At 32.1% G+C, this 22,272-nt stretch overlaps 2 protein-coding genes across 2 annotated transcripts; one reads left to right on the forward strand and one right to left on the reverse strand.

Moving 5' to 3' along the window:
- Nucleotides 579–10,069, reverse strand: LOC18603235 (uncharacterized protein At4g14342). Its single transcript, XM_018119120.1, has 5 exons — nucleotides 9,999–10,069; nucleotides 9,843–9,855; nucleotides 8,934–9,040; nucleotides 1,787–1,910; nucleotides 579–812 (listed from the first exon to the last, which is right to left on the reverse strand). The coding sequence occupies exons 1-5, from the start codon at nucleotides 10,067–10,069 to the stop codon at nucleotides 765–767; spliced, it is 363 nt and encodes a 120-aa protein (XP_017974609.1). The 3' UTR covers nucleotides 579–764.
- Nucleotides 20,256–21,906, forward strand: LOC18603242 (epsin-3). Its single transcript, XM_007035090.2, has 4 exons — nucleotides 20,256–20,419; nucleotides 20,652–20,774; nucleotides 20,901–21,062; nucleotides 21,158–21,906. Exons 1-4 carry the CDS (start codon nucleotides 20,313–20,315, stop codon nucleotides 21,732–21,734), a joined length of 969 nt encoding a protein of 322 aa, XP_007035152.2. The 5' UTR covers nucleotides 20,256–20,312; the 3' UTR covers nucleotides 21,735–21,906.

Below are 22,272 nucleotides of genomic sequence, written 5' to 3' on the forward strand. Positions count from 1 at the left end.
ATGGCACATTGAAGCTTCTCATGCTATTGGATACTTACTTTTTTATCATCCTGAAAGTTGAAACTTCAACAACAGTGTTAAGTAATTGATTAGATGGATTAGCTAATGTCTGATTTTGATACAAGGCCAGCCATATTATCCAATATATCCATTTATTATTGACTCCGGTGCAATCAGAATACCCCCAAAATGGCTTAGTCTTCCTAATACTTTCAGCTGAACCACATGTCTCAACCAATTTTGGTTGACCACTCCCTCTTGGAAATTGTCCTAATCCCCTGCTCCATTCCTTTGATTCTTCAATTGTCGTTTTGCATTGAACCTGCAAAGTTCAAACCAACAAGAGTTTCCTCACAAGGAATATTTAAGTGGTAAAAGTCATACAGGAATTTGTTTACTCGGGAATACATACTAACCATTTGCCTTTTAATAGTTTAGAATAAAAGCTTGTGTTTCCAAAAACAAAGTGGCTTTGGTACTTGGGAATTTGCTCATTTTAAGAAGGGGGTTTGGGTACAGGAAATTAGCTCTTGTAAGCACCAAAATGAAAAATGTCAACAGGAATACAACCTAAAAGCTGCATTAAAAACAACATAAAGATTCATTGAAAAGGTATATGTAATATTCAAGTAGCAAGGTACACCAAAGTTAAGCCTCATCAACTCTGGATAAGGCAGTAAACCCTTTTTCTCACAAAAAGTTAATCCTAATAATCTTAGCCTAATCAGCAGAGACTAAGAGCATACACTTCCTAACATATCATTTCAATCATCTTCTCTTTCATGCGGCAGACCACATGGCACAAGCATTTTCTGCACATATAGATCACAAAGAATTCAAGGAGAGAGCAGTTTTACAGCGAACAATTCCAGCCACATGCTGTATACTAAATGAACAAAAGGAATAGAACAAATACAATAAACATCTATCTCTAAATATTCAAAGATACATTATCAAACAAAAGGATAAGATGAAAGTTGCTATGCCAACCCACTAACTCAGATTGAATCAAGTTTTATAGTTCATCATCAAACAAAATATACTATTACACTCAGATACCAAACTTAATATGGAATGGAAACTCCAGATCATTGCCCGAAAAAGGACTGAACTGATTATTCAGGACGCCTAATGAATGCATGCATGTGTATCCCACCTAGAACAGCCACTAGTAAGTCCAACAAGAATCTAAGACTCTCATCTAGGACGTGGCACACAAGGTTCCTAAGTAAGGGTAACTAGTGAAGGAGCAATTGTGACATCCACTTGCAAGATGTGCAATCTTCTCTACAGGCAACACAAAGTGTACAGAACTAACTCAGCACAAACAAAACACTATCCTAGCTTCCCAACTGTTAGCAGTTAGCAACATGAATCAAAGCCATACCATTTCGCTTCACATTATAGGCAAACTCTCAAACTCATTGAATCATATGCACTTTCCACATATTCCTCCGATCCTCCTATCCTCTTACCACCTAGATATTTGGACCAAATAATTCCCTTTCAAGTCACAAAATACTGGTCTTTTACAACACAACACAAAGTCTAACCAATTCAATACCCCAACAACTATTCAAAATCCCAAGAAAAAAGAAAGGAGAAGCAACTAAAACAACCCATGTTCCATTCAAATTCAAAAACCCCATAAAAGATAACCAAAAACCCAAAACTATAAACAATCAAGCAAGAACATGAAGTATTTATATAGCTCACAAAGACCCCATACCAGATACCCAATTAATTAAACAAAAAAAGGAGAATTTTTCTTTAAAATTTCTTTTACCTGCATGAAATTGTAGCGTTCTCTTCCAATGGATTCATTTTCAGCCACGGCAAAATAAGCCAATATTGGGCAATGCCCAATGTAAGAGGCATAGCTATCTCTTTGGATATTCACTGCCCATTCACTGCACACCAAATTCAACGAATCCAAAAGTAAAAAAAAAAAAAAAACTTTGAATTCTTAATATTATACTTTAGGGTTTAGGGAAGATTTAATTAAAAGATTAGGTTTTACCCTGCATTTCCTTTCTTTTGCTTTTGATAATAGCAAGAACCAGCGAAGAAGAAAGGATTGTTAATTTACTTTAACACCTAAATGGCGTCGTTTTCAATCGCAAATATCGGTAAACAAAAACGACGCCGTTTAAAGAAACAGAAAAGGAGGACTGAAAGGAAGGCATTGGGCTGATGTATAAGGCCGGAGACGAAGTGCTGGATCAGGCCCAAATTGTTTTACTTTGAGTTGAAAGTCTCATTTTATTATGAAACTGATCGAACCATGACTATAATTAATTTAACGAATGAAAAATTGCATTGGTGTTTTCATCCACAATCTAGCCTTCCAATATCTATAATTCAACTACATGTTATAATTAAATGTTTTAAAGAGGAAAGCTTGAAACAATTTATATTAAAATTTTAATTTAATCTCAATTATTTATGTGCAATATATAAATTTAATTATGATATATGCGATGATTATTCATATCCTTAATATCTACAATCAGGTAATAAAGAGTAAATAGAAGTAAAGTTGTGGTAGGTAGAAAATAATTGAATGTACAACAAGGATACAGCTTATTTTTTAAAACAATTGTCTAATTGGCCTAGAGGGAGGTCCTTGCCTAAAATGGAATAAGCATATACATGAAAAAGTAATTAATTACATGTCTAATTTGTTGAATGATATGATTAATATTGGTAATGACAGTAAGACAGCCTAAAAAGGTTTGTTATATTTAGGAATGCAAGCGAATTCTTTGAATTTGTTCATATTATCAATATAATTATCATAATGTCAGTATTTAAGTTTTCTTTTCATCAATGGAAAGATATCTTAGAATAGATAGTGTGCATTTATAAGAAATTAATGATATGACTAAGGGAAGAAAAAGTTGGGAGACTTAATAAATATTTTTAGAGCATACAAACCAAAATAATGGGTTTTCATAGGAATATTCAAACCTAATAATAATTTGAACCTTTTTATGTGAGAAAACAGGTAATATCATATATAGTGGAAGTGTTATTATTAACTTTCTTTTTAAAGCCCTTGACAATGATAATTCTTGAGCCTGCGCATTAGTTTCTTCAATAAAAGCACCACCTCACATTCCAAATATGCAGTCTAACATTAGTTTCCTTCCCTTTTTGGCTTTCTTAGTTGTGCAATTGGGATTTTATGATGTCATATATTAGTCAAAATTAAATCAATAAAATATTTTTTTCATGAACTTGAAAGGGAACCTTAAAATGGTAACCTATTCTTTTTACCTATATATATCGACTGATACGTAGCCAAAATGCCATAGCTACTGATCTTGCTCTTGATCTCTTTTCCCTCCTTATTTCTCTCTTTTCCTTTTGAAAGGTTACAAGTTTTCTACCACAGCCATGGCTGGTTATGGTTGGAACTCAAGGAATGCAAACATGCATGGGCTTCACCATGCAAGGCTTGAGAGTGATACTAACCTAATTGCTTGCCGAATTTGTGGTGGATTTTTCAGGGGTGTGAAAGCTTTATTTGATCACATCGAGGAGCGTCACCTATTATTTGATGAGATTGCTGCAAGAAGGCAGCTTTTACTAAGCCAGTTACCGTCCACCCAATGTACCCCCGTTACCAACCATTTCAACCAAAATCTTATGCTACCTATAGCAAGGAACCCTTTTCCCATTGGAACCGATACTGGATACCCTGATCTGCAATGGGCTGCCGCCCCATCACATGTTTGTCTTGGGTCTAGGAACAACCACATGCCGGTGATTCAAACACAGAAGCCAACAACTTATGGTGGTGCGACCCAAATGATGGTGCCAAGGCCTCGAAATCAGTGCTTCACCAGGCCCTTTCTGAACCAGTTGGAGGCAAACTTGATAATAGAAGGAATGTCAACATTTGTAGATAGGGAAATGACTGCTAAATTTGAAGATCAACAAGGGTTGGATCTGACCTTGAAACTTGGAAGGGCAAATCAGGACTAGGGTTCCTTTGATTTCTTTATAGACTAAGCTATCTAAATTATGATGTTTGTTCTTATGATGTTTTTACTATTGCTATTTGTCTTGGTTGCCATAGAGTTATTTAGTATGTTAATCTTAATTTGATGTTGTATTTGGATTGGCTTTAGATATTTATGAAATTGTAATGAGAATTTATCTTTTTTCATATTGGAGAATGAATTTGTAAGGTTGATTATATATTAATATATATTCAATCATATGGATTTCGCGCGAAAATTTAAAATACTATCAACGGTTCTTTTTTTATAAATTTAAAATCATATTAATTATGATTTTAAAAATTATTTACTTTTATTGTCGAAGTAATTTATCAATTAAGTTTATTTACCCTAATGATCATTAATTATTACGTGGGGAGAGAAAGAGATCGGATACATCAAAATTTGATGTGAAAACTCAAAAAATTTTCTTTTAAAATATACTTTTTTTTGCAATAATCATCTATTGCGCACAAAATTAAATTGCTATGAACAACCTTTTTACAAATTTAAAATAAAATTGAATATGTTACAAAAATTAATTACTGATCTAAATAGCTATCAACGGCTTTTTTATAAATTTAAAATGAAATTGATTATTTTATAAGAAATTAATGATTTATCTAATTAATTTTTCTTTTTCTAAAGATTATATTAACATGTTATACAACTTCTTCATTCCTCTATTTATTTTACTCAAGTGCTTTTATTATATTGTATTATGAAAAGTTGATTTTCATCATATGAAAGTACTTTTTCACACCAAAGCTATATATGTTACCATGTATATAAATTTTCCTTAATCGTCTTAAGAACCTACGTGAGAGAAGAAAAATTTACCATAAATAATGTGAAAATTTGCTATATATGTTACAATATATGTATATTTTTCTTTAATCATCTTATGAACTTACGAAAGAAAGGAAAAATCTACTACATCATGCAAAAATCTACTATATATTTTACCTTGTATATACATTCTTTCTTAATCATCTTATGAACCTATATGCACAAGGAAAAATTTACTATAAATTATGTGAGCATCTACTATAAATTATACTGATTGAATTTCGTCATTCTCGTCCCAGAGTCTTTATACAAATTTCATTCGACTCTTATTCTCGTTTTCATATTACTCCTTATATTACTCCTTAGAAATGCTTGGCTCTAGTTGAAACTTGAAGAATGGTGGTTTCAACCAAAATTTACCAACTCCCTTAACCATAATACAAAAGCGATATGTATTATGTGATAAAATCCTCTATGGCTATGGCTTTGATGCTCTCATTAACCATTATGTTTCTTATATAAATGTTAGCTTATGAAAGGAGGACAATCAATATTCACCACAATGGGAGGAATTATCCTCTCATTCCCTTAATGCAAAATTTCATTCTACCTCCACCTCATTTAATTCCTTCATCCTTCCAGTTGAGAAACAATTTGCTAGATCAACATCAAGCACATGATCCAAGAACCTATGCTTTAAGGCACTGTATAGCCTCACAATCTATCAACTCCTAGCACTCAGAACTTATGCCCCTAGTGTTGCCTTGATATTGGTATCATGCTCACTCTTCCTGCTCAACAAATGGAAAATCGAAACCCCACAGATGACAACATGTTGGCTCCCCTACTGTGGGAACCAACAACTTGCCCTTTTTTTTGATTGATTTGTCCATTGATGAGGATGATGGCAACACAAATTGTTCTAATGGTGACTTAAACATTGACTTGAATCTTTGAGAAAACCATTATCTTGATGAAGAGCATTACAGACTTCATCTTTCAATTATAATAGGATTACTAGTTGTTGTTGTTGTTTTGTTTCTTTTGACATGGCAATTGTCTTTTATTATTCGGTCTGGCTAAGAATTGGACCAAGAAGATAAATATTGCTAAGGTTAATATTAACCTGCTATAGACCAAGAATTGGAGTGTCACCCATATCCCTAGGAGTGCTAATGACATGGTCGATAACCTCGCAAAATCTGGTATCCTTGATCAGCATGATTTTCATGGCTATTGGTTAGATGCAACTCATGAAAAGCCTTGTTTCTGTTTATTGTTTGTGGCTATCGTTTGTGAACCCCTCACTGCCTTTTTGTTATGCAGTTGGAGAAGGACTTTCGCTCTCTTTTTGGCATCAGCTGGATGCTCTGTATAGACTCATTGAGGCCATTGGTTCCCCTTATGGTCCTCCTTTTATCAAATCATAGCTATTGCATTAAAAAAAATAACTAATTAATGATTTGGGTTCATAGCTAATAATTAGTTTCTTATTTCCATATATATAAATAGGATAATACATGATAAAATAATTAATTACATGTTTAATTGCTGAATGTTCAGATTAATATTGGAAATGACAGTATAGCAGCCTAAAAAGGTTTATTATAATTACGAATGCAAGCAAATTATTTGAATTGTTCAAATCATCAATATTATGATAAATCAAAATCAGACATTCTTTTCATCAATGGAAAGATATCTTAGAATAGATAGTATACCTAAAAAATTTGATGATATGAATAAAGAAAGTAAAAATTTTTAGAACAAACAAACCAGAAATAATGGGTTTCCATAGGAATATTCAAACATAATAATATCAAAACCTTTTTTCTTTGGAAATACAGGTAATATGTTAGTGGAAAGATATCAAACACTTAGCCAATTGTACATCAAACCCAAGCCAAAACATCTCAGACAAAATAACACAGCTGCACAAAATCTCTACAAACAACGAAAACAAAAACACAAAGAATCATCCTCATATGCTTAGAAAACAATCAAAACTCTGCCATGATCCACCTAAGGTCCAACACGCAATCATCCCAACTATGATCCAGCAGCATAGTTGAGGGCCACATTCCTCGCCACAACAAATTAGTCAGAACAAAAAACATGTGGCAGCATCACATAGCATCCACTCAAAGACAAACAAAATGCGCCACCTCAAGCATGATAGACACCAAGAGACCATGTCATCTCCAAGCACAAAAAACATATCCTAGATATATAATCACAGATTCACTTATCTTGAGCCTAGGCATTAGATTCTCCAATAAAAGCACCATCCCAAATTCTAAATATGCAACCATTGATTGGTTTCATTCCCTTTTTGGCTTTATCATATCAGCTAGAATTAATTAAAAAAATAAATGCGTGAACTTAATGGAAACCCTTAAAATGGTAACATACTAACATGTTCTTTTTGCCTATATATAAATCGACTGAAATGTAGCCAAAATGCTATCCCTACTCATCTTACTCCTGATCTTTCTCCCACCTCATTTCTCCCTTTCTTTTTGAAAGGTTACAAGTTTTCTGCCAAACACCATGGCTGGTTATGGTTGGAACTCAAGGCATGCAAACATGCATGGGCTTCACCATGAAAGGCTATATCCTGATACTAAACTATTTGCTTGTCGAGTTTGCGGTGATATTCTCATGGGCAAGAAAGCTCTATTTGATCATGTCGAGCTCCACCTATTATTTGATGAGAGTGCTGCAATTAGGCAAGTTTTAGTGAGCCACTTGTGGTCTGCCCAGAGCATCCTCTTTACCAACCATTTCAACAAAAATTCTATGTTACCTATAGAAACATGCCCTTTTTCTATTGGAACCTATATTGGATACCCTGATCTGCAGTGGGCTACTGTCCCATCACCTATTTGTTTTGGGTCTAGGTACAACCACATGCCACCGATCCAGACACAGCAGCCAACAACTTATGGTGGTGCAATTCAAATATGGGTGCCAGAGCCTCGAAATCAGTGCTTCACCAAGCTTTTTCTGAACCAGTTGGAGAAACCTTGCTAGATGAAAGAATGGCGACGATCCTTGATAGGGAAATTGTTGCTAAATTCAAATATCAACAAATGTTGGATGTGAACTTGAAACTTGGAAGGGAAGATCAGGACTTGTGTTCTTTCGATTTCTTTATAAACTATGCTATCTAGGCTATAATGTTTGTTCTTATAATGTTTTTACTATTGCTATTTGTCATGGTCACCACACAATTATTTAGTATGTTAATCTTTAATTTGATGGTGTACTTGTATTGGCTTCAAATATCTATAAAATTGCAATGAGAATTCACCATTTGTCATATTGGAGCCTGATTTTCATAAGGTTATTATATTATGTACATATATTTACTCATAAATTTCGCACGAAAATTTAAATTGCTACCAACGGTTATTTTTCATAAATTTAAAAATATATTAATTATGACATTAAAAATTAATTACTACTATTGTTTAAGTAATTTGTCAATTAAGTAGTTGGTGTTGTTTACTTTATGATCATTAAGGATACATCAAAATTTGATGAGAAAATATAAAAAATTTTCTTTTGAAATAAAACTTTCTACCATATGCATGAACTTGCGCGCAAAATTTAATTACCATCAACGGCTTTATAATTTTAAAATGAAATTGATTATTTCATAAAAATTAGTTACTTATCTAATTAATTTTTTAATAAAAGTGATTGATTTTATTTGTTATATGATCACGTCATCATTTTGTGAAAAGAGAGAGAAGGGATATACATCAAATCTTATGTGAAAAATTCATGAATCTTTCTTTTTTTAAGAAAAAAAAAATCTCAATCATATGTATGAGTATCCTATCTCATTCAAGTTCTAAGTTGTCAAGCTTTTAAGGAGTATCCTTTAATAAATTTAGATGAAAAAAAAAAGAATTAACAGTGATCGAATCATTATCTTTCCAAAATGATGTGTAAGGAGCCAGGTATTAGGTGTACAATGCATTATGAATAATATTATTCGTTGGCTCTTAAAACGGAATGATCCAAGTTCTTGAAAACATAAGGCTTCTATATATAGTCTTTGCTTGTTTCCACTTTTTGAACCTATTTATAATAAAATCATTTTTTATTTCTAAAAAAATGGAGAGTAACGAACAAAAGATTGAAACATAGAATCGATTTATATCGGCATGGCCCATTCCAACATATTTAGCTTGAAGATGTTTGAGCTGAGAATTTATGTTAAACCTATCACTTGCCTGAGAGAAAAAAAGAATTGTTAATGTTATAATTAAATGTTTTTCTCGAAAGAATTTATATTAATTTTTAAATTAATCTCAATTATGTATATTGGATATACAAGTTAATGATATATGTGATTATTGTTCAAATCCTTAATATTTACAATTTGATAATAAAGATTAGATAGAAGTAAGTTTGTTATTCATAAATGTGGTAGGTAGAATATAAATGTACAACAAGGATACAGCTTATTTTTAAAAAATTGTTTAATTGGCTTAGAGTGAGGTCCCTGCCTAAAATGGAATAAGCATATATAAGAAAAATAATTAATTACATGTCTAATTTGCTGAATGTTATGATTAATATTGGCAGTGACAGTAAAGTAGCCTAAAAAGTTTTATTATAATTAGGAATGCAAGTAAATTCTTGGAATTTGTTCAAATCATCAATAATCATAATTTCAGCATCAGGCTTTCTTTTAATCAATGGAAAGATAACTCAGAATAGATAATATGAATAAGAAAATTAATAATATGACTAAGGAAAGAAAAGTTGGGAAACTTAATAAATATTTTTAGACCATACAAACCAGAAATAATGGGTTTTCATAAGAATATTTGAACCTAACAACAATATGAACCTTTTTATTTGAGAAAAACAGGTAATATCATAGTGGGAATGTTATTACTAACTTTCTTTTTAATGCCCTTGACAATGATAAATCTTGAGCCTACGCATTCTTTTCTTCAATACAAGCACCACCTCACATTCTAAATATGCAGTCTAACATTAGTTTCCTTCCCTTTTTGGCTTTTTTACCTGTGCAATTGGGCTTTATGATGTCATATATTAGTTAGAATTAAATCAATAAAATATTTTTTGCCTGAACTTGAAGGCGAACCCTTAAAAGATGGTAACTTATTCTTTTTACCTACATATATATCGACTGATACATAGCCAAAATGCCATACCTACTCATCCTGCTTTCGATCTCTTCTCCCTCCCCATTTCTCCCTTTCTTTTTTGAAAGGCTCTGCCAAAACCATGGCTAGTTATGGTTGGAACTCGAGGCATGCAAACACGCATGGGCTTCACCATGCGAGGCTAAAGAGTGACACTGACCTAATTGCTTGCCGAATTTGTGGTAGAATTCTCAGGGGAGTGAAGGCTCTATTTGATCACATTGAGCATCATCTATTTCTTGATGAGACTGCTACAAAAAGACAGCTTTTTCTAAGTCACTTGCCGTCCGCCCAAAGTACCTCCTTTACCAACCATGTCAACCAAAATCCTATGTTACCTACAGAAAGAAGCCATTTTCCCATTGAAATCAATGCTGGATACCCTGATCTGCTGTGGGCTGCTACCCCATCGCATGTTTGTTTTGGGTCTTGGAACAACCACATGCCACTGATTCAGACACAGAAACCAACAGCCTATGGTGGTGCAACCCAAATGATGGTGCCAAAGCCTCAAAATCAGTGCTTCACCAGGCCCTTTCTGAACCAGTTGGAGGCAACCTTGCCAATGGAAGGAATATCAACGTTAGTAAATAGGGAAACGACTGCTAAATTCGAAGATCAACAGGTGTTGGATGTGACCTTGAAACTTGGAAGGGCAGATCAGGACTAGGGTCCTTTCATTTCTTTAGAGACTATGCTATCTAAACTATGATGTTTGTTCTTATAATGTTTTGGATTTTTACTGTTGCTATTTGTCTTGGTTGTCATAGAGTTATGCTATTTTTATCAATTTTGCAAATTGCACTAATGAGAGAAAAAAATTTACAACTATAAACATCTTTCCAACAGCATTCTTTTGTTGTTGAAAGTCATCAGTTCGAAAAAATATTACTCATGAAGGGAGCTCAAGACCCCTCTTGGCTGTTATATTAACCAGAGGTAAACAAATAGTTAGATGCATACATATAACAACAAAAGAATGGGCAGAAAAGAAATTAAAATGAAAAATAGAGAAGGAACTTGTTACTTTCCATTAGGATGAACATTCTTATGGAAAGGCCAAAGATTTACCAGACGCTCAAGCACCGATGCATTTTTGGCAAAGTAGCCTGAAAATCCGGCAGGGGTGGATGGAGGAGGGAAGTCTTCTGCTGGCATTGCAAATGGGCGAATCATGTTTTCCATTTTCTCTAATGTAAGGTAGGATCCCACTTCTTGCGGCCTTTATGGACCCATTATTGGCAGTGTGTGCTCCTGGTGCTGTGAAATCGTTCATCTCCAGTGGTGATAAATCTGCACCACGGCTGAACGTCAACTCAATACGGAGCCTTCTTGGGTCTTCCAAAGCTACCTCTGTGTTCTCAAACATCTTTATCACAATGTAACTCATGTAGTCCAGCTCCTTCGTTTTATACAAACGCTCCAAAGCTGTCTGGCAAACGAGACTAGCTTCTCCCTGAAGAGATTCATCCAGGGTACTGTAACGAAGTACATTCATGAGAGAGTGGATATGAGCTTCTGATGTGAAGTAAAGGCGTGTTCGCACATGGCGCTCAGGTGTCTTGACATTTGCATACTTTGGGTCCAAATGGTATTTGGTCTCTTTATCATCGCCATCATCATCTTCATCCATTGACATTTCACTTGTGATGCTAGATCTTCTTGTGTCATTAGTCTTGGTGAAAAGCTTTGGTGGAAAATCTTTATCTTCCTTTTCAATCTTGGTTGATTTTGAGCATTTGTCTTGATTACTCTTTAACTCAGCAGCATTAAGAGCTTCCTCATGAGCATTCCTCAGATCAATCAAAATTTTACCCAACAAACGGCGGGTAATCTTAGAACTAAATTTTAGCTTTAGATATAACCTATTCAATTGCAATGAGAATTTATCTTTTTATATATATTAGAGAATGAATTTGTAAGGATATTTTTTATATATAGAATTAGAGATTTCGTGCGAAAATTTAAAATACTATCAATGGTTTTTTTTATAAATTTAAAATTATATTAATTATTATATTAAAAATTAATTATTTTTATTGTTGAAGTAAATTATCAATCAAGTTTATTTACCCTAAGATTATTCATTATTATGTGGGGGAGAGAGAGAGGATACATCAAAATTGGATGAGAAAACTCAAAAAATTTTCTTTTAAAATAAATTTTTTTACTATATGCATGAACTATCTATTGCACACAAAATTAAATTGTCATCAACGACTTCTTTACAAATTTAAAATGAAATTGAATATGTCACAAAAATTTAATTACTGATTTAAATAACTATCAACAGCTTCTTTATAAATTTAAAATGACATTGATTATTTTATAAGAAATTAATGATTTATCTAATTAATTTTTCTATTTTTAAGGATTATGTTAACCTGTTATACAACTTCTTCGTTCCTTTACTTATTTTATTCAATTGCTATTTTTCTTATACAAAAAAAAAAACTAATTAATTATTAAGTTTAATAACTAACTCCACATTTATATATAGAGCATGCATGAAAATCCATAATATAAAAATGAAATTTTTTTTCTTATTATAAACATTCCACTCCGTAGGTAATTTTAATTAGATTATATTATGAAAAGTTGATTTTCATTGGATAAAGACATTTTCACAATAAGATCACAATAAGGTTATAATGTTATCATGTATGTAAATTTTCTTTAATCATCTTAATAACCTACATGAGAAAACAAAAATCTATCATAAATTATGTAGAAATTTGCTATATATATATATATATATATATATATATATTACAATGTATGTATATTCTTCTTTAATGTCTTAAGAACCTGTGTGAGAAAGGAAAAATCTACTATAAATCATACAAAAATCTACTACATATGTTACTTTGTATATACATTCTTCCTTAATCGTTTTATGAACTTATATGTGTAAGGAAAAATTTACTATAAATTATGCGGTCACTTACTATAAATTATACTAATGGACTCTCTTCATTATTGTCCCAGAGTCTTTATACAAATTTCTTTCAACTCTTATTATCGTTTTCATATTGCTCCTTAGAAATGTTTGGCTCTAGTTGGAACTTGAGAATGGTGATTTCATCCAAAATTTACCAACTCCCTTAAGCAAAAGACAAAAACGTTGTGTATTATGTGATGAAGTCCTCTATGGCTTTGATGCACTCGTAAACCATTACTTTTCTCATATAAATGATAGCTTATGACGGGCGAACAGTCAATATTGGCCACAATGGGAGGAATTATCCTCTCATTCCCTTGGTGCAAAATTTCTATCCACCTCCACCTGGTTTAATTCCTTCATCCTTCTAGTTGAGAAACAATTTGCTAGATCAACATTAGGCACATCCAAGAAACTATGCTTGAAGGCGTTGTATAGCCTCATAATCTATCAAGTGATAGCACTTAGCACCTATGCCCCTCGTGTCACCTTGCTATTGGTATCATGCTCATTCCTTTTGCTCAACAAATGGAAAATCAAAACCCTACTGGTGGCAACACGTTGGCTCCCCTGCTTTGGAATCCAACAACTTGCCCTTTTTGTGATTGATCTGTCTATTGATGAGGGTGATGGAAATACAAATTGCTCTAATGATAACTTAAGCACTGATTTGAGTCTTTGAGAAAACCGTTATCTTGATGAAGGGCATTACAGACTTCAGCTTTCAATTGTAATAGGATTACTAGTTGATGTTGTTGTTTTGTTCCTTTTGGCAAGGCAATTGTCTTTTTATTATTCAGTCTGGCTAAGATTTGGACCAAGAAGATAAACAATGCTAAGGTTAATATTAACCTATTATGCAACTTTTTTCTTCCTCTACTTATATGTTCAGTTGCTTTTTTTTATACAAAAAGAAAATAACTAATTAAATGTTAGGGTTCATAGCTAATAATTAATTACTTATTTCCATATATAAATCGAAGAATACATGATAAAATAATTAATTACATGTTTAATTTACTGAATGTTTTGATTAATATTGGAAATGACAGTATAGCAGTCTAAAAAGTTTTATTATAATTAGGAATGCAAGCAAATTCTTTGAATTGTTCAAATAATCAATATTATCATTAGTCAAAGTCATACATTCTTTTCATCAGTGGAAAGATATCTTAGAATAGATAGTATACATAAGAAATTTAATGATATGAAAAAGGAAAACAAAAGTTGGGAAACTTAATAAAAATTTTTAGAACATACAAATCAGAAATAATGGGCTTCCATAGGAATATTCAAACCTAACAATATCTAAACCTTTTTCTTTTGGAAATACAGGTAATATCTTAGTACAAACACTTAGCAAATTATACATCAAACCCAGGCCAAAAAATCTCTGACAAAATAGCACAACTGCACAAAATCTCAACAAACAACAAATACAAAACACCAAGAATCATCTTCATACGCTTAGAAAACAATCAAAACTCTGTCATGATCCACCTAAGGCCCAACACGCAATCATCCCAACAATGCATGTCATTTCCAAGCACAGAAAACATATCTTAGATATATAACCACAGATTCACTTATCTTGAGCCTGGGCATTAGACTCTTCAATAAAAACACCACCCAAATTCTAAATATGCAGCCATTGATTGGTTTCATTCCCTTTTTGGCTTTCTCATGTCATCTAGAATTAACCAAAAAAATAAATGCATGAACTTAATAGGAACCCTTAAAATGGTAACATGTTCTTTTTACCTATATATAAATAGACTGAAATGCAGCCCAACATGCTATCCCTACTCATCCTACTCTTGATCTCTTCTCCCACCCCATTTCTCCCTTTCTTTTTGAAAGGTTACAAGTTTTCTGCCAAAGACCATGGCTGGTTATGGTTGGAACTCGAGGCATGCGAACATGCATAGGCTTCACCATGAAAGGCTATATCGTGATACTAACCTTTTTGCTTGTCGAGTTTGTGGTGATATTCTCATGGGCAAGGAAGCTCTATTTGATCATGTCGAGCTTCACCTATTACTTGATGAGAGTGCTGCAATTAGGCAGATTTTACTGAGCCATTTGTGGTCTGCCCAGAGTATGCTTTTTACCAACCATTTCAGCCAAAATCTTATGCTACCTACTGAAACAGGCCCTTTTTCCATTAGAACTTATACTGGATACCCTGATCTGCAATGGGCTGCTGCCCCATCGCCTGTTTGTTTTGGGTCTAGGAACGACCACATGCTACTGATCCAGACACAGCAGCCAACAGCTAATGGTGGTGCAATGCCTCGAAATCAGTGCTTCACCAGGCCCTTTCTGAACCAGTTGGAGAGAACATTGCTAGATATAAGAGTGGCGACGATCATGGATAGGGAAACTGCTACTAAATTCATAGATCAACAAATGTTGGATGTGAACTTGAAACTTGGAAGGGAAGATCAAGACTAGGGTTCTTTTGATTTCTTTATAGAATATGCTATCTAGGCTATGATGTTTTTACTGTTGCTATTTGCCGTGGTCACCACACAGTTATTTAGTATGTTTTTTTTTGAAAGATAGTTATTTAGTATGTTAATCTTTAATTTGATATTGTATAGTTATTTAGTATGTTAATCTTTAATTTGATATTGTACTTGGATTGGCTTTAGATAATTATAAAATTGCAATGAAAATTTATCATTTGTCGTATTGGAATATGATTTTTATAAAGTTATTGTATTATGTATATTTATTCACCTTTAGATTTCATACGAAAATTTAAATTGCTATTAACGATTTTTTTTTATAAATTTAAAATTATATTTTTTTTAAATCGAAGAATTTCATTAAGTGGGAAAAAGTTCCCAGCAAAAACAGAGGGATTTTTAGCCTATATGTTTCATAAACAAGACGTATTGGCTCAAAATCAACCTCTGGTAGTACAAAAGAAAGCAAAATCATCCCTTGCTATCCAAGTATACACAGATCCTTTAATAAATTTAGTTGCAAAAAAAGAATTAATGGTGGTCATATCATTAGCTTTCCAGAGATGACGTGTAGAGAGCTAGTTATTAGATGTACAATGCATTATGAATAATATATATACATATATTTTGAAAGGTGTATTGTCTATCATTCATAACTGGAGTAACAAAAGCATTAACCTCTAGAGAAATTAAAAAAAAAATTCTGTGGCAATTTCAAGTCTATACACACAAGACCTTGAGCATACCAACCCAAATTGTCTTTGTGGAGATGCACCGGCGAGGACAAATCCCACCCAATATTCACACCACCTAAATTCATCCTAGTACCGTCCACCTGTACCAAGACAAGGAGCAAATTAAAAGCAAACAGAGACAAAAATCATCCCCCTTCCCAGAGAAGGTGGGAAACACAGCCCTTGCAAAACAGAGCCAAGAACAAATATTAAAACCATCCTTCTTTCAATCAAAAAGGCCCACACCCTTCGTTTCTCAGCCTCGTAGACACACAAACCAAACATTGCCGCAAAGTCTCCCTTGACAAGACATTTTAAAGACAGAGTTAGTTAATTTTTATTTAAAATTATCGATAAAAAAGAATAAAAGTTAAATATTTTTGAGATTAATATGTTAAATTTAATTAATTATCAAAAGATTTATAATAAATTATAATTTTATATAATATGTAAATAAAAAAATAGAAAACTTACAATAATTTTTTAAGAAAGTTATATCCAATTATGTTTTTTGAATTTAAATTTATCAATTATTAAATCTATAATGAAAAAATTAATAATATTTTTTTAATATAAATAACTAAATTATATACAAGAAACGTATTATTTATTTTGTTTCAAAGTTTTATTTTTACAATTTTATAGTTGAAAAAGATTAAAAAAAAATACACTCAACATTCAATATTTTCTTTTTTTTTTACTGGAAGCGAGACTTTTTGTGTTGTGTCTAGTCTCTGTTATGAGCAAGATTTGTAGGGTGGTTTGAGTCCTTCATGCAGTGGGAATATAGAATAAAGACTACAAGCCGCCTTTTTGCCTTGGCCAAGGGCTTTGAATGAATTATTACTTTTCAAAAAAAAAATTCAATATCTTTATTTTCTTTTTATTTAAATTTAAAATATTAAATACAAGATTATAATACATAAAATATAAATAGTTAAATATGATATACAAGGTTTCACCCAATGATTAATATATAAATAATTAAATAATATAATAAAAAGAAGAAGATAAAAAAAAAACTTTACCTCCTTTTAATTTCACATTATGGTAGTAAGTGGTTTTCGTCCTTCTTTTTCCAAACTCTTAAGTTTAAATTTTTTTTTTGAAAAATGAAGTGTGGTTTAGTGGTGAATTACAAAAAAAAGAGTAAAAAATAAAAATAAAAGGACAAAAGAGCAGAAAAAGAGGAGATTCATTTATCCTTCTATCAATTAATTTCTTAACTTTCAAAAAAAAAAAGAAAAAAAAAGAGAAAAAGATGTGAAGTAATTTAAATAAGGATAAAGTCGAGTAAGATTTGTGGAGTCATTTTATTATTATTTATTTATATTAATTATTAAATAAAAAATTATTTTGAGAGGCATTAAAAGAATATAACAAATAAAAATTTTCAAAAATCATAAAAAATATATAATATAATAAATGAAAATTTTCAAAATTTTTTATGGGGGCTGCATTACCCTCCGCCCTTGCACCAACCCTACCGTAGAGAACATGAACATCCATAATAAAAAAGAAAACAAAATAGACACAAGTTCATGAAAATATAAAGCTTACACACATGTACATATATGTATATATATACATATATACATATAAATTACGTAAAAATTCGTTATATATGTTACCATATATGTACATTTTTCCTTAATCATCTTATGAACTGTTATGAGAGGAAAATTTCACTATAAATTATGCCGATTAACTTTCCTCATTCTTATCCCAGAGTATTTCTACAAATTTCTTTCAACTCTTAATCTCGTTTCCATATTGCTCCTTAGCTTTGTCTAGTAGGAACTTTGAGAGTGGTGGTTTCAACCAAAATTTACCAGCTCCTTTAGGCATAATACAAAGACCATGTGTATTATGTGATGAAGTACCCTATGACTTTGATGTTCTCATAAACCATTATGTCTCTCGCATGTTAGCTTATGAAGGGTTGCCAGTTAGCATTCACCACAACGGGAGGAATCGTCCTTTCATTCCCTTTGTGCAAAGTTTCATTTTTCCTCCACCTTGTTTAATTCCTTCATCCTTCCAATTGAGAAACTATTTGCTAGCACAACACTGGGCACATCCAAGAAACTATGCTTTAAGGCATCATTTGACCTCACAATCTCGAGTTCGAGCACTCGAAAACTATGCACTTCATGTTGTCCCTTTTGTTGCATTGGTAAGGATCAGATCAAGCTCCGTAATCGATCCACAATGGTGGTTGCATAATGCAATTATGGAAAATCTGCAAAGGGAAAATCAACTCCGTGCTCTTCTTATCCAGCGAAGGAGATATCATAACCTACGAAGGAGAAACCTTAATCAAAGAGAGGAAAATCAAATCCTTGCTAATGGAATCATGCTCGCTCCTCTTGCTCAACAAAGGGACAATCGTAATGGAAACCTTGTTGATGGCATCGTGCTCGCTCTTCCTACTCAACAAAGGGATAATGGAAACCCTATTGATGGCATCGTGCTCGCTCATCCTACTCTGGTGAACCAACAATTTGTCCAAGATGTGATTGATCTAACTGTTGATGAGGACAATGGCAACACAGATCGTTCTGGCGATGACTTGAACTTGGATTTGAATCTCTAAGAAAATCATTATCTTGATGCAGGGCGTTAAAGACTTCAGCTTTCAATTATAATAGGATTCCTAATTATTGTCGTTGATTTTTTTTTCTTCTTACATTGCAATTGTCTTTTTATTATTTAGTTTGTCTAGTCTACCTTATTTCATCGTCGTTTCATTAATTTGTTGTTATTGTTGGTCATGGTTTGCATTTTTCTGTTCTTTTGTTTCGTGGTGTCCCATTGTATGTAAATAAGTTCATTATGATTAGTGAATCCTTTTGTTCCCCAAAATTTTATTTTGGCTTGTTAATTATTTCATGAGACCTGATAAGGATATTTTTTCACACAGATACTTATAAATGGTAAGTGTAGCAACAAAATCCTACTTTTTACAAAAGATTAATATAGAAGATAATTAAAAAAGAAAGAAACGTTATATCTAACATCATACTGATTTTGTCAACCATAAAAAGCTTATTCTTATCGACGAAAAAAATGACAGCTGTATGTAACGAAATGGTAATTAATTTGGATTATCTTTTTCTTTTTACTTGATCCGACCAAATTAGTAGGGTTATTCTTCTTTGAATTGTTTGTAATTGATGAAATATTGTTCACTAAAGTTGATAAATTGTTTTAAATTGATTTTTATTTTTCCTTGTAAATTGTGTAAAGTTGATTTACCTTTAAATTATCTTTTGGGTTCAAGTCCAGTGCCTACAGTAAATTGTTGCTTAATGAATGGTCTAATTTCCATAACATATAGCATAACACTTGAAAATTTTCTCAATTATTTAAAAAATTTTAAATAAAATTTTTTATTACATTTAATCAAATACTTATATTTTTATTTTGAATTAAATAAATCTTTAAAAATAATGTTTGACTAATGTTATTAATTAAAATATACTGATTACTTTTATATCACGTGACATGTTGATATATTATAATGAATGACGATGTGATATAATAACATAATCATATTATATTTCTTACTTTCTACGTCATTATCATGTCAACGTTTTGTAAGTATAAAATGATAAATGATATTTTAACTAATAATCATTAGTCAACCGTTAATTATAATGACCTATTTGACACTAATTAAACGTAATAAAAAAATAATTTTTTTAAAAAAATTTTCTAAATAATTTAAAAATTTTTCAAACATTATGCCTATTAAACAATAATACCAAACATCAAACATCTTACATGTGCTAATTTCTTTTCTTTTTATTTATAGTAAATATAAAAAAATGAGAAGAATAATTATGAGTGTATTCCCATGAAACTGATGAACTTTAAATAATATAATAGAATCCATAGGCTTCACCATTTGGAAAATCCTAATTTTCTGATGGATCAAACGTTTCCCCTTGTCAGTGAATTTCGTGATATCTTTCAAAGACATTTTAATTTAGAATTTTCCCTGAAACATCTGAACTAGAATCATGGCTATCCACACAAAAATGTTGGTCTGACTTTCTTCTCATAAAAATTCTTCATGATAGACTTATTTTTAACTAAATAAATAAATAAATTTCTGAAGAGCTGAGGCATCTGGTTTCTTCTGCTCTTTGGGAAAAATATAGTTTAAGTTTCTATCCATGGGGACCTCGCTGCTAAACCAGATTAAGAAACAGGCTTCATTTTTCCTTCAAGAAAAATACAAAGATGCAAGGATGGCCTTAACTGATGTGACTGCTGCAGAACTGTAAGTTCCCATTCTTTTTCTTTTTCCAATGATCAAGTAATTGATCGTCATTTTACTTTGACATAACGCAAATTCATAGAAGATGCAGTGATGGTGTAACCCATTAAGAAAAACAATATTTAATTAACATCATAAGGAGAAAATAAGCTAATAAACTATATTTATCATGTTCTTTAATTTCATGCAATAAGTAACATTAATTTGGTCATTATTTTATGATCCTCTTATGAAGATTGGCTGAAGAAGCAACAAATACTGATCCATGGGGCCCTGATGCTAGAACAATGACTAAGATATCCGAGGCATCATTTTACATAGATGATTATTGGAGAATCGTTTTCGTTCTTCACAAAAGGTAATGAATCCAACATTTCGACAATAAAAAAGAGAAACCAAATTTTATTTTCTCATGATTCTAGTACAATCTTGAAAAATGAACTCATCACGATCATATTCTTGATTAATAACAATCCTTCTGCAGGTTGGATAGCATTGACTGGAAGCATTGGAGACAATCATACAAATCGCTGATTCTCCTTGAGTTCTTACTAACTCATGGCCCTGCAGAATTTGCTGAGGAATTTCAACGTGACAGTGATGTTATTGAAGAGCTGGGAAGATTTAGATATGTAGATGAGAAGGGGTAATTAATCTTCTTCTTCTTCTTTTTGGGGTTCCCCACATTTATCTATTCAATATGCTAAATATTTTGTATGTTGCTGTTCTTCTTTGTGTTAGGTTCAATTGGGGTCTTAACATGCAAAAAAGATCAGATAAGGTGCTAGAGCTACTAGGAGGAGGAGATACGCTTAGAGAAGCAAGGCTGAAAGCCCTCAAAATAACGAAAGAAATCCAGGGATTTGGTAGCACAACAACTTCTCCTTCCTCAGCATCTTCTTCCTCATATTCATCAAGAGCTTCATCTTTTGGCTCATATTCTTCCACATGGAATGACATAAGTGAGCTAGACAAATTTGAAACCCAAATATTGCCTACAAAAGAACCTGTACAACACTATTCTGAACGAGGAATCCAAGAGGAGAAGACTCCTGAATTCCCCTCAGAAAATGAAAATTTTAGCAGGCTGCATCTTTGGGATTGTCCTCCAATTCAAGAAAAAGGGTCCTTGTTGGAATCTGAAGGGGAAGAAGATGAAAAATCAGATGGTTTTATCAGGGGAATATGCTCAAAACTTGTTGGTAATAGTCCTTCAAAAAGAGCTACGGGTCAGAAAGTGGCACTCATCAGGAGCATTTCTGATGCTGGAAAGGTTACTAAAAATAGGTTTGGTCGCCAGTATTCTTTGAGACTTTGATCAAGTCATGTGAGAAGAAAAAGTAGAGGATATGTGCTTCTTTGATAAATTCTAGTATACTTCGTTGTATATAACAAGTTTTACCACACAGAAATTTAACTTGTAAGTAACAAATACCCTAATAATGCTTGTGATATAAGTATCATTTTGCCAGGCAGAATGAATTAGATATGTATTTTGAATAAGTTTAATTATGAGTCTTGAAAGTATATATTAGCCCAATGCTTGTAGAAATAGCCACTTGATATTTCTATTTTTTTTTGGGTGTTACTATGTTTTCCCCATTTTTTTAATAATCAATTTATCTATATGCAGGATATAGAACAAATTAAGGCAATTACAAAAGGATAATGTCTTGGAAGGAAAACAACCAAATTGTAGATTCAAATTATTAGACAAAAATATATAAATAAATAAAATGAAAAGAAGATTTCCTTATTCCCTTCTCCAATGTAACTAATGATATTTTTTTTTCCTTATTGACTTTGTAGGAACAATTGAGTAATACCATTGTTGTCCTTATAATTAATAACCTCAT

The sequence above is a fragment of the Theobroma cacao genome, chromosome 4 (assembly GCF_000208745.1).
Source record: "Theobroma cacao cultivar B97-61/B2 chromosome 4, Criollo_cocoa_genome_V2, whole genome shotgun sequence".
Lineage (NCBI taxonomy): Eukaryota > Viridiplantae > Streptophyta > Magnoliopsida > Malvales > Malvaceae > Theobroma > Theobroma cacao.

Coding starts and splice junctions, on each gene's coding strand:
- LOC18603242 (XM_007035090.2), top strand. CDS start 20,313: ATGGGGACCTCGCTGCTAAACCAGATTAAGAAACAGGCTTCATTTTTC. Junction 20,420..20,651: donor GATGTGACTGCTGCAGAACT/GTAAGTTCCCAT, acceptor CCTCTTATGAAG/ATTGGCTGAAGAAGCAACAA. Junction 20,775..20,900: donor GTTTTCGTTCTTCACAAAAG/GTAATGAATCCA, acceptor ATCCTTCTGCAG/GTTGGATAGCATTGACTGGA.
- LOC18603235 (XM_018119120.1), bottom strand. CDS start 10,069: ATGGTTTTGGCAGAGCCTTTCAAAAAAGAAAGGGAGAAATGGGGAGGG. Junction 1,911..8,933: donor TATGTTTCAATCTTTTGTTC/GTTACTCTCCAT, acceptor TTTGGTGTGCAG/TGAATGGGCAGTGAATATCC. Junction 813..1,786: donor AACGCTACAATTTCATGCAG/GTAAAAGAAATT, acceptor CTATATGTGCAG/AAAATGCTTGTGCCATGTGG.